Source organism: Lycium ferocissimum, chromosome 6 (assembly GCF_029784015.1).
Source record: "Lycium ferocissimum isolate CSIRO_LF1 chromosome 6, AGI_CSIRO_Lferr_CH_V1, whole genome shotgun sequence".
NCBI lineage: Eukaryota > Viridiplantae > Streptophyta > Magnoliopsida > Solanales > Solanaceae > Lycium > Lycium ferocissimum.
This window is the reverse complement of record NC_081347.1, coordinates 3,682,797-3,695,611: the sequence shown is the minus strand read 5'-3', so window position 1 is coordinate 3,695,611 and position 12,815 is coordinate 3,682,797. Positions and strand designations below refer to the sequence as shown.

Here is a 12,815-nt window from a genome sequence, read left to right as displayed (position 1 = left end):
TTTTTTAAAAGTGTTATTTATATTTATGTATCGTGCAAATTTATTGAATATCTCCTAAGAGATAATTTATCTGATATTGCTATTGATGTTGGATTGTCTCTACTTCACGCATACTCCCTTTGTCAATAATTTTTTAAGATTTCTTAAAAATATTAAATCATTTATGTCTCGTGTTTATAAAAATTGGAGTATAATTTTTCCTAATTAACATTGCTTGGAATCTTAAATAACACTCAATCTTGGTCAAACAAAATCATCCAATACAATCTAGGTGTGATTTGGTTTAGATTACATCCAACTAAATTATAACACTGAATCAACCCTAATATTTTCATTTAAAGTTCCCAAGCATAAGAGGTTTGAAATAGGAAATATGACTATGGCTCAATAAAATTGACAACTTGATCCAATTTACTAGTGGCACTGATATCATATCCCTACTTATAACATTAACAAAAGAAAAAACCTTAGAAAGAATTACAAAAATCATTCTTTGGGATTGAAGTATTTAATCCACCACCAAAGGCTGAGGTGGATGAATAGAATTCCTAAATCCTTCACCAAATTCTGGTTCGAGCGATGATTTATACATATGACCTTGGAGGAGACTGATCTTGAACTTTTGACCTCACTTGCCCTGTGGGCAAAACTTCAAGCTCATCAAGTTTTGGCTTTTGACCTTTAAGATTTGCCTATAGAGGGAGTGATTTATAAAAATGACCTCGGAGGAGACTGATATTGACTTTTGACCTCACTTGCCCCGTGGGTAAAACTTCAAGCTCAACAAGTTTTGACTTTTGACCTTTAAAATTTGACAAAGATCAAAAGTTTAAGACTATCCATTTTCAAGGTCATTAGATGTAATTACTCAGGGTCGAGCCTCGAAATGAGAAAAAATCTTATAGGAAACATATTTTTCTTATTGGGTCTTACGTAGAGCGAATCCCAATGGGTTATTCGCACAAATGCCTCTATTTCGGGGTAGTCTTTAATATTTTTCTCCTTATTGTGGTCTTTAATTTTTGACCTTCAACACTTTTGGCGCGGGATAAACTGAATTTCGTCCAGCATAATTAGCGTTTAGCTTTGGCATATGGATTATAATATCCCACAAGTTATGCCGGAAAAAGCAAAAATTTCAACATTTAACATAATCTGGAAAAAGAAAAAAAAAAGGATAAGTTTAGATTTCGCTCGGCATAGTTAGCCTTTAGATTCAGCATATGTATCATCACAACCACACAAGTTATGTCACAAAAGGCAAAACTTTCAACACTCAACACAATATGAAAAATACTACACAACTTATATCGCATAACTTAAGTCCTACAAAACTGGTGCCGACCGAAGCATAACTGAATATTTTCATTAAATAAGCAGCAGAGGAAAAAAATTAAAGGCCACAGATATAAAGGCAATTAAATACCAGTCTGTATGAAGGTCAATCCTTGCAAAAATTTGAATCCGAATCAGTCAAAGCCCTAATGCGGATACCCAATATGTAAAGCCAAAAATAAGCATTTTTTTGTGCGGAATACCCTTCAAAGGCACTGGTCTTTAATTTTTGCCTCTCAAATTGTGGTGTTTAATTTTTGCCCTTCGCTAAAACCCCTTTGATTCTGGATTCGAACCCCGCTTAGTCAAAAATTCGCAAGGCAGAGTTTTACCTCAAACTCTACTTGGTCAGAGTTTTGCTACCTTCTTGAGGCAAGGGTATTTTAGCGAAGGGCTTTCCCGGACCAAATTTAGCGAAGGACTTTCCTGGCCCAATTTAAGCCTGCAGCAAGGATACATTCAAGCCCAAAACTCAAATCACATTGGACTTTCCCGGCCCAATTTAGCTAAACCCAAAAGTTGACCCAGACTTCAAAAGTAACGGTAATCATCATTTTCCTTTCCTTTTTTGAACGGTCACAAAGATTGAAATTTGAATAACACTTTTCCGCCAGAATCACCCAAAACAACACTGTTTAAGTTTTTTTCAAGATTCTTGGATTTTCAGACACCCATTTACAACATATTTCCATGGATAGCATTCAATCAAACACTTTTCAAGATTCACCCATTAATTTTGAATGGGAAAAACCCTTAAATCAAGAAATTACAGTATCTGTCATGGATCAAGATGATGAAAATTTTCAATTTTTAGCCGATTCGATGGTCTGTGACTCGGGTTCAAGATTAATCCCAAGTGGGTTTACTAGATCTAGCTGTACAGGTTTGTCAAAATGAGATCTTACTAAAATGCAAAATTACCTGTATCATGGGAAAAGTGGGGATTTTCAGTTTAATTTTTGTTAAATAGACTTGTAATTTAATATCTATGTTCAATATATTTGATTTTTTTTTTCTTTTAGCTTTATAGACAGTGGCGGAGCAAGATTTTCACCAGGGGTTCAAATTATAAAAAAGTAAACACACCAAGAAGCCAAATGGGATTCAACATCTACTATATATACATAAAAATAATTTTTACCATGTATAAACAATGTAATTTTCCGCCGAAGGGCATTTTGATGAACCCCTGAGCTCTACCTGGCTCCGCCCCTGCTTATAGATGCAAAGATTTTCTTATAGTATTTTTATTTGATAGAATATATTGAGTAGAGTATTATTTTCTAATGATACAATATCTTCTGGAACTTTTCATTCTAAATTGAGTTTAAAACATCAATGTGGAGCTAATTAGTTCAAAGATAGTATAAAATCCGTTGTAAAGTGAAAATCAATTCAATTTGAAAAGTGAATATGAGTAATGAAACATGAAATAGTTTCAAGGGTAAAACTTCCCTGGTGTTTATACCAAACTATAGTAATTTACCGTAGTTAAGTCATCAAGTAAAGTCAAATTTGATTTTAATAAATTATAGAATGTAAAGACATGTTCACGTGTTCATTAATTTGGTGTAAAAATTGAATGTGAGTAAGCTTTTGCAATGCCAATGACAAAGTTGGTAATAAATAGTTGACCTGAAATGAGTACTTGTAGCTAATAATACGTATAATAGTCAGTTAAATTTATATTGAATATTTATATTAAATATACTTTGATTAAGAATATTTAAGATAGAATCTCAAATGTATACTCCCTCCGACCCAAAATAAGTGTCACCTTAGCAAAAATCATGCCAATTAAGAAATCAATAAATATAATGTGGAGTTTACTAAATTACCCTATTTATTAGATGTTTTTTGAGAACTGAGCAATATTAAAGAGGACTGCTTCTTTAATGCTAAGGGCATAGTTCGAGACACTTGCCAAATTTTGTCTTGAATTTCTAAGGTGACACTTATTTTGGGACGAATTCTTATTGCTAAGGTGATACTTATTTTGTGACAGAGGGAGTATAGTAGTATACTATATGGGGCCTCATATATTTTGGGGCCTAAGGCAATGGCCTTAGTGGCCCAGGGGTTGAGCCGCCCCTGCGGATACGTCCTTTTACAACTTACAATTAACTAATTTATTGATAAAGGAGTTTAGTCAGTCATAGTTGTATGATTTGGGCTTGCAGCTTTGAGATTTCTTGGGGAAAGTCTATAATTTGTAAACAAAGGAACTTGATCTGTAATTATTCGGGACAGTTTGTATGAAAAAAGAGAGTTTTTGCTCTTTTGTTTGCTCTTTTGCTGGACGGAACCTATCTTTAAGAAGGAAGCTGAATTTTCTAGTCCCTCCGTCCCAGTTTATGTGACATTCTCTCCTTTTTAGTCAGTTCCAAAACGAGTGACACCATTCTATATTTCTTAACAGTTAACTTGAAACTTCTCATTTTACCCTTAATCAGATGAGTTATAGCTATGGCTTATTTTAGACTACAAGTTTCAAAGTGTTCCTTTCTTTCTTAAACTCCGTTCCTAGTCGAACACCTTCACATAAATTGGGACGGAGGGAGTATATTCTTTTGGGAATACAACTCGATATAGGTTGATCATCCTCCGTATGTCTTTTTTTCCTTCCTGGCCCTTCAGAACTTAGCTTAACTACTAAAAATTGTTCTTCTGGTCTTCAAAAAAACAACCATAGGAGATATTATAAATTGTAATGAAATAATTCAATGTGTCATTCACATTTTCTTTTTCCTTTGAGGCAACTATCATTAACCTATTCACTCACATTTGTACATTGTTTGTTGAAATTAGAGGACCTTGTGCTTTTTGTTAATGCTGGATCGGAGGCTTCAGTAGAGTTGGATTCCAGTCTGAGCTTTCTGGCTGATAACTTTTACCAAGGTGGAGAACCATTTCAAACGGAGGAGTTCATAAAGGAAGGCGGTGAACATGCTTTCGTTTACCAGACAGCAAGATTAGGAAACTTCTGTTATCGGATCGACAATCTTACGCCAGGAAATTACTTTGTTGATCTTCATTTTGTCGAGATAATAAATGTAAATGGGCCTAAAGGAATGAGAGTGTTCAATGTCTTTCTACAAGATGAAAAGGCAAGTTGATTATGTATATTATATGCATATTTATGTGTACAAAACGTATACATTTGCTGGCTATTTTGTTAATTAGATCGTCGAAAGGCATTGGACTGTAATTATCTCTTAAATTTTGAGTTGTAAAGTTGTAACAATATGCAGGTTCTGTCTGATTTCGACATCTTCTCTGTTGTTGGAGCCAATAAACCACTACAATTAGTTGACTCAAGAGTTTCCATCAAAGAGAATGGGATACTTGCGATAAAATTTGAAGGAATTATTGGTAGTCCCGTGGTTAGTGGGATCTGCATAAGAAAAGCTCCGAAAGCATCAGGTATTTCGCTATTTGCCTCTAACTATTTGAGTAATTTGTTGAATGGAATTAAAAGCGTTTAGGAAGAGCTAATTTCTGTAACTATCTTTGATTGAACTTCAGCTTCTCAAGCAGAACATGACTGTCTTACATGCAAAAACTGTGCAGCCGAGATAGATATTCCATCAGCGCAGGTATGACATAATAGGTGCAGAAATCCTTTACCACTAAGGGTGTGTTTTGTATGAAGGAAAATGTTTTCTTGGAAAACAAGTGGTTTTCTTACTTATTTCTAGTGTTTGGTATGTAAGCAAAAAATTATTATCCCAAAAGTATTTATATATAATCTAGCAAAACATTGTTAGGATGGAATGGGGTCAGAGGCAGAGGCGGATCTAGGATTTAAACTTTTGGGGTTCAACCTTTTCAATTTTTTAGCATTGAACCATTATATTTCTAAAGTTATGGGTTCATATCTACTATTTATTGTAAATTTTTACATATAAATTTGTACACAGCATCGAAAGTTTGGGGTTCAATTGAACCCCAAATCATAATGCTCCATCCGCCCCTGAATGGGGTGGGGAGTGGGGACTGGGGACTGGGGGGTGTGGCGGGGGGTGGGATGTTTGGGTGGGTAGGGAGGAGCCAATGAACTTGGAATGTCAGTTGTTGAGCTTGTTTTCCCTACTTCCATTGTGGAAGTCATTTTCCCCATTCTTAAGGAATTTGCTTTCCTAGAAAAAATATTTTCCAAAATATTTTGACTAACCAAACATGGGCAAACTGAAAAGCATTTTCCAGAAATATTTTCCTCCTTACCTAACACACCCCAAGACTATTGAAAATTTAATGTCTTTTTCTTGATCACTTGGATGAATGCAGAAAAAGGTGGCACGATTGCAATCAATAGCCAAGTATGAGAAAAAGATACAGGAGCTTGGTGAATTGTTGGAACGCAAGACAGATGAATGTTATCAATCTTGGATGTCTTACACTGCAGCTAACCAGCAACTAGAGAAGGTTAGGATGGAGCTGGACAATAAGACATTTCATACCTATTCACTTGGTAAGGGATGTAACTGTGAAACAGCAATACTAACTTCTATTTTGTTCAGATATTTTTAGTGGGAAATAGGATCGTATATGATTCCGAGAACTAATTCAGGGATTCTGTTGTAGATCTTGAAAATATTACCAGAAATATGTATGCTGGCGTTTGAAGTGGTTGTACAAAAACATTTCTTTAAGGGCGTGTTTGGTATGGAGGAAAACAGAAAATGTTTTCCAATTTTCCTTATTTGGTTGGTCAAAATGTTTTGAAAGACATTTTCTCTAGGAAAATAACAATAACAACATCATACCCAGTGTAATCCCACAAGCGGGGTCTGGTGAGGGTTGTGTGTTCGCAGCCTTACCCCTACCTTGTGAAGGTAGAGAGGCTGTTTTCGATAGACCCTCTGCTCAAGTAAAGCATATAAAAAAAATCTCCTCAAAAATAAGGAAAATGACTTTCCTAATGGGAGTAGGTAAAACAAGTTCCATAAGTCTAAGTTACTCGGACTCTTCGAAAGTGTTGCCGCACCCGTGTCGGATCCTCCAAAAATACACTACTTTTGCCGACACGCACCCGATGACATTTTAGGAGAGTCCGAGTAACTTAGCCATAAGTAGCATTCCAAGTTCATTATCTCCTCCTCACCCCTAACATCCCCACACCCCACCCCACCCCACCACCATATGTTTTCCTAGATTACATATAAATGCTCCTGGATAATATTTTTTTGCTTACTTACCAACCACTAGAAAATAAGTAAGAAAACAACTTATTTTCCAAGAAAACATTTTCCTTCATACCAAACACACCCTAAATGTCAATTTTACTAGTAGGATCTTAATTTCTTGAGTTGAACATCTATTATAGCCTTCCAGAAAGGGTGGTTTTTTCAAGCGACTTTTAGTTCCTACATTATGATTCTTTTTCACTTTTACATAGATCTGCTCTTTAATACATCTTAGTTAGATTTCCTATGTGGTGTGTTATAGAATCATTCCTACCTTCTCTTTGTACCAACATGAACTAGTGATGATAGAAAATGAAAGAAAATGAAAGCCATTTGCATGCCAATTTCCATAGATGGAATATTGGAGAAACTACTGATTTGAGTTTGCTATCTCTATGAAATTATCATTTAGTTTCTGAAGAACAATTTGAAGCAACGTTAACCTTTAACAGATCAGAAATTTGAGAAGCAAGCTAAGACTATTACAGAGATCTCAACCAAGTACGAGTGCGACAAGAATAAATGGCACATGGCGATCAATGATCTCGAGATGAAAGTAAAGGTACTTCCAATATTTCTCATGAAAATACAGTAACAGCTTTGTAATTTCTTTGAGGTTATCGATGTATTCTCAAAGTATAAATGCATGTCTGATATTCTGGAAAAATGTCATACAGATTATGAAGCAGGAGCACGCCCAGCTCTCTCATGAGGCGCATGAGTGTGCAGACTCAATCCCTGATCTGAATAAAATGGTCTTTGCAGTTCAGTCATTAGGTTAGTTTGGATTATTCTCGAATTAAATAACCTGACATTGAATGTGGACTGAACAAATCTTATTTGTAATATGCAGTTGAGCAATATGAAGATCTTAAGATGAAGTACAACGAAGAGCAAGCAAAGAGAAGAAAGCTCTTCAATGAAGTTCAGGAGGCGAAAGGTGCAATGTTGTTCCATTGACCATTTCATTAAATCAAATAATATTTCCTTTTTGTTTACTTATTCACGGTAAGCCATCTTTTTCAGGGAATATCAGAGTATTTTGCCGCTGCCGTCCATTAAGCAAATCTGAAGTGTCAGATGGATGCTCAACAGTTGTAGATTTCGATGTCGCCAAGGATGGAGAACTTGGAATCTTAAATGGAGGCTCCATGAAAAAGACGTTCAAATTTGACCGTGTCTACACACCAAAAGATGATCAAGGTGTTCCCTTATACAAGCTTAAAAAAAACAAATAATAGAAAAGGTGTTCTCATTCTAATACTTTTCATCGTCTTTCAACAGGTGTTGTCTATGCCGATGCTTCACCGATGGTTATTTCAGTTTTAGATGGTTACAATGTGTGTATTTTTGCTTATGGACAAACGGGAACAGGCAAAACATTCACCATGGAGGGTACAAAAGGGAACAGGGGAGTCAACTATCGGACTCTCAAAGAATTATTCAAAATTGCAAAGGAGAGGAGTGAAACATTCACCTACGACATATCAGTCAGTGTGCTTGAAGTCTACAATGAACAGATCAGGGACCTATTGGCTCCACCGACGACATCAAAAAAGTAAAGTTTTGTCTTATATTGGAGCCTGTGGCTTCTGTTCTACGAGTGACATTTTGTTAATTAATTGAACTGTTAATTTTGTGGAATCATTTTAGGTTGGAGATAAAACAAGCTCCGGAAGGGCTTCATCACATTCCAGGACTTGTGGAAGCTAAAGTAGAGAACATAGAAGAAGTCTGGAATGTGCTACAGACTGGAAGTAGTGCAAGGGCTGTTGGATCCAACAATGTGAATGAGCACAGTAGCCGTTCTCACTGGTAAATTAGATTGAGTTTCTAATAGGTCAGTTATTGCAAAATTCTCACTGATTTAGTCAGCCAAAAATGACTATTTTTTCGGTCAATCTTTTTCAAAATTTTCCAGCATGCTTTGTATTATGGTAACAGCCAAGAACTTGCTCGACGGTGAATGCACAAAGAGCAAGCTTTGGCTTGTGGATTTAGCTGGTAGTGAGAGGCTTGCAAAGACTGATGTCCAAGGTGATAGGCTGAAGGAAGCTCAAAATATCAATAGGTCACTTTCAGCTCTAGGAGATGTGATATCAGCTTTGGCAAATAGAAGCAGCCATATTCCATACAGGTAAGACGCGATCTTTGCTGTCTGTAGTTTACATATTTTTTCTTCATTTGTCTGTAGGTTACAGTTGGGTCATTGAATATGCATCTTGACATTTTATCTTTTGTCACCAGGAACTCCAAGCTGACACATCTACTCCAAGATTCATTAGGTAATCAAATAGTTCAAATTTGGCGGCCAAATATCCATAGTGTTCTAAGCCGTAAGATATCTGATTTTCAAAGTTCATGTTTAAGTTTGAACTTTGAGCTGGGTCTGTCCTGCAGGTGGAGATTCAAAAGCCTTGATGTTTGTACAGATCAGTCCTTCTGATAAGGACTTGAGTGAAACTATAAGTTCATTGAACTTTGCTACAAGAGTTAGAGGAATTGAGTTGGGTCCTGTAAGAAAACAAGTTGATACCGGCGAGCTCCAAAAGTTGAAAACAATGGTTTGTAGAATGTTTTCCTAGTATTGTCCATTTATATGCCTACTCAACCACTTATTATAATCCTCTCTCCTTTTTGGTTTTTGTTCTTTTTCGGTGGCAGCTTGACAAAGCAAGGCAGGAAGCTAAATCCAAAGATGAATCCTTGAAGAAACTCGAGGAAAGCCTACAGAACTTAGACAGCAAGGCTAAAGGGAAGGAACATGTTAACAAAACTCAACAGGACAAGATTAAGGAACTGGAAAGCCAGCTCAATTTGAAGATATCATTACATGGACAATCAGAGAAACAACTTTCACAGCTTTCAGAGAGATTGAAGGGACGGGAGGAAACTTGTGCTACTCTGCAACAAAAGGTTTTCTTTAATCGAATCATATTCAACTTACTTACACATGATGATTGAGCTTTGTCCTATGATCTATGGTTAATACCGTACATGCTTGCATATCGTTCTGATTTTACTTTTGTATCTTCTGATAAAGGTCTCGGAGCTAGAGAACAAGATGAGGCAGCACCAGCAATTTGAGTCTGAAAGCCTCAACAATAAGGTTCTTCCGATTGACTGATATAAGTTTTGTTTGCAGAAGTTTTATAGAAGATATTTGAACATTTTGAATATTACAAGTTATTTGTTATATGCACATAAAAACAGGTCAAGGATCTCGAGAACAAGCTGAAAGAGCGGGAGCAGGAGTTTGTGTCTCAGTCTGATATCCTTCAGCATAAGGTTCTTATTCTCAAGCAACTTGCAGTTTCGCGTAGAATTTAGCAAGAACCTAAAAGTGACTATTTCCTGACTTTTCAGGTTGATGAGCTTGAGGAAAAGCTGAAAGCAAAAGAACAGAATGCACAGGAGTGTATTCTACTCCGTCAGAAGGTTTGTTGCTTTTATCTTCTGTCATACTGACATTTCAAGAGTGAAACATAACATTTTTTAAGTGCATTTATGGATTTGATTTTTTCCTAATAAATACCAAAACCGTGAGAAAATGACAATGTCATGTACTCTTTATACTTCCAGATTAAGGAACTTGAAGACAAGATCAAGGAGCACGAACAACAGTTGGCATGCATGGTTACAGATTCTGATGCAAAGTCTTTTAGATCGAGCCCACATGAAAGCAAAAGTTCTAGCAGAGAAGATTTAACAAGCGACATTGAGCAACGTATTTTGAAGACCTCAAATACTTTCAATCGACAGGCAAGTCAGGTGGGGTCTAATTTGCCGAAGGGAAAGGACTCCGTCCAACAAGTCAGACGAAAGCGGTTGTCAACAAATAGTGAGACAGAGAACAATGGTGTTTTACCCAACAGGACTGAACAGGATTACCTTCAAGAGGCGAGAAGGAAGCGATTGTCTAAAAACGGTGAAGCAGAGAAAAACGCTTCTGCCATATCGGTTAATGATAGAAGGACCAGGCAATCTGATCCCCCTAGACCAGTTGCAAGAGGAACGAAGCCTACTACAAGTACCGTCAATGCTCAGAGGCCATTGATTCGTAACAAGACGAGCAGAGAGCCCGTTCAAGGAGTTAAAGAGAGGGACACAAAGAAAAGGATGTGGACAAGATAGTGTTTGAACAGAAACTAAAGAAGCCAACTTGCATTCTGTTGTCTTCACAGCTAATTCAACTTAATTTTAGTGTATGTTTGATTGGTTTGTGGTGCATTATGTATATGCTATTTTAGTGCAGCTTGGTAGATTACTGTATCTGTATGTTCTAATCTACCTACATATTGCATCTCATTTTAAGATTGAAAAAAGAAGTTGATGATGATGGATCAAAATGAATGTTGTTTCTTCTAATTCTTGCTAATAATCTCCTTCCTAAAGAAAAAGTTAGAGGAAATAATCGAATTATAACGCAACTCCTTCAAAATATAAGTCAAAATAAATTGCGTTGAAATTTAGAGTCGGAGGAAGTAAAGGGATAGAATTCAACTCATTCAGAATTTTCTTTGATCAAAGTGTATTGAGAGATGAATGAAATCTCAAAAGTTCTATCTCAAAAGTTTGATGGTATTATTATACTTTTTATTTATGGGTCCAAATGGACACCCTAACGTGTCAGTGAGACTGATTAGGTTTGAACGAATTTAAACAAATTGAGTTTAGACGAATTATAACTTAATTCGACTTGACTAAGTTTGAAAAAGTTGATACATCGTGAGTTGATAATATTAAATTGACAATCTTACAAAATCTAAACAACTATGAAATGTGATGTAAGAGCACTTAGTGTACCTTTAAGGGTCGCCTAATGGCTCTGTTTATGAGGTAATCGAACTAAGTAACAATCGATTTTAAATAAGATATCGTCTCATAGAATATATTGTTTTTTCTCTCTCCTTCTACTTGATAAATAGAGCCGACAATAAAAATTAGAATCAATCAGTATAATATCTTTTCTCACTTAGTTCGCCTTTTAAAATCAAAATTTTACGATCGCCAACCTCCGTAATTCTTTTTTCTGATCTCCAGCTCTTTTTAACTACTGATCCCGTTCTTTACTAGGTACCTAGGCGAGCCCTTCCTACTACATATTCAATTGCAGCAGATACTCTTTCAATATACTACACTTGATGTAAGCTCAGATTATGAAGCCCCAAAATAATTGCCGAACATTGGATAGAAAATAAAAACAAAACACACAGTGTAATGTGAATTAAACTAGAATTCTTTAAGCAAACAAAAAAAAGAATTAAACTAGAATTCAACCACTCCTATCAACTTGCCTTTTTTTTTTTTTTTGGGATTGGGCCCCAGTGTGACTTCATCATGACCACGTGTAGCTTCTGTATGGACCTTGGAGTAAAGCACAATTGCAATTATTATGAGGGCACACACGATTAATCGTAAGTCTCACGGCATTAGTGAAATGTGGTGTGAGATTTTTCGGGCAATTTGGAGGATTTTTTTTTTTTTTTTAACTTTGCCCTGAATTGAGATTTGAATTCAATCTTCTGCGATATTAGGCAAGTAGAGTGTAAAACTTAAAAACCATCAATTTAAAGGACAAAAATTAAAGACCATCCCAAATGAAGGGCAATCCGTGCAAAAAAAAAAAAAGAGATTTTTTTAGTAGATTTAAATTTAGTCAGGTTCTAATAAAAGAAGCGGACACCAAGTGAAGAATTTTAAAAATTACAAACTGCTTACATTAGAAAGTATTCAGATAAACTTACTATAAGCTAATTAAATTAATTTATAAATGATTTTTTAATTTAATTATCATTCTCAACTTATAACACTTGTGACTAATCAAATATTTTTGATAATCCGTTCACCCTTCTCCTTGCAAATACTTTCTCCATTCACTTTTACTTGTCAAGTATTATAAAAATAGATTTTTACTTTTACTTGTCGCTTTTAGCATATCAAGAGAAAATAATTTTTTTTTCTATTTTACTTATATATTAATTACTCACTTTAAATTTTTTTCAAATTCAATAAAAATATGCACCAATTAATATGTATATATTGATAAATTATATACTTTATTTATTATTTTTTAAAAGATGTGTAAAGTCAAAAGTGGATATAAATAAAAATAAACGGATGAAGTATAATATAAATGCTTAATTCATGTATGAATACACATCTTTCTTGACGAAAGATAAAGTAAACTTCTTGATAATATACAGGTCCTACTTTTAATAAAATTAAATAATTGATTAATCAATTAAAATGTGGTTTACTTTTTAGATTTTGGTCCCTCCGTAATCTTAACCG

At 35.3% G+C, this 12,815-nt stretch overlaps 1 protein-coding gene across 1 annotated transcript; it reads left to right on the top strand.

Annotated features, from left to right (window-relative positions):
• The first annotated feature begins 1,899 nt into the window (after positions 1–1,899).
• LOC132058961 (kinesin-like protein KIN-14R) lies at positions 1,900–10,889 on the top strand. Its single transcript, XM_059451396.1, has 19 exons — positions 1,900–2,218; positions 4,144–4,442; positions 4,587–4,758; positions 4,861–4,931; positions 5,623–5,806; positions 6,974–7,083; positions 7,199–7,298; positions 7,375–7,461; positions 7,548–7,724; positions 7,806–8,079; positions 8,175–8,336; positions 8,443–8,658; positions 8,769–8,806; positions 8,922–9,085; positions 9,186–9,437; positions 9,565–9,630; positions 9,735–9,809; positions 9,888–9,959; positions 10,104–10,889. Exons 1-19 carry the CDS (start codon positions 2,026–2,028, stop codon positions 10,653–10,655), a joined length of 3,264 nt encoding a protein of 1,087 aa, XP_059307379.1. The 5' UTR covers positions 1,900–2,025; the 3' UTR covers positions 10,656–10,889.
• Positions 10,890–12,815: the final 1,926 nt, after the last annotated feature.

Coding starts and splice junctions, on each gene's coding strand:
- LOC132058961 (XM_059451396.1), top strand. CDS start 2,026: ATGGATAGCATTCAATCAAACACTTTTCAAGATTCACCCATTAATTTT. Junction 2,219..4,143: donor TACTAGATCTAGCTGTACAG/GTTTGTCAAAAT, acceptor TGTTGAAATTAG/AGGACCTTGTGCTTTTTGTT. Junction 5,807..6,973: donor ATTTCATACCTATTCACTTG/GTAAGGGATGTA, acceptor AACCTTTAACAG/ATCAGAAATTTGAGAAGCAA.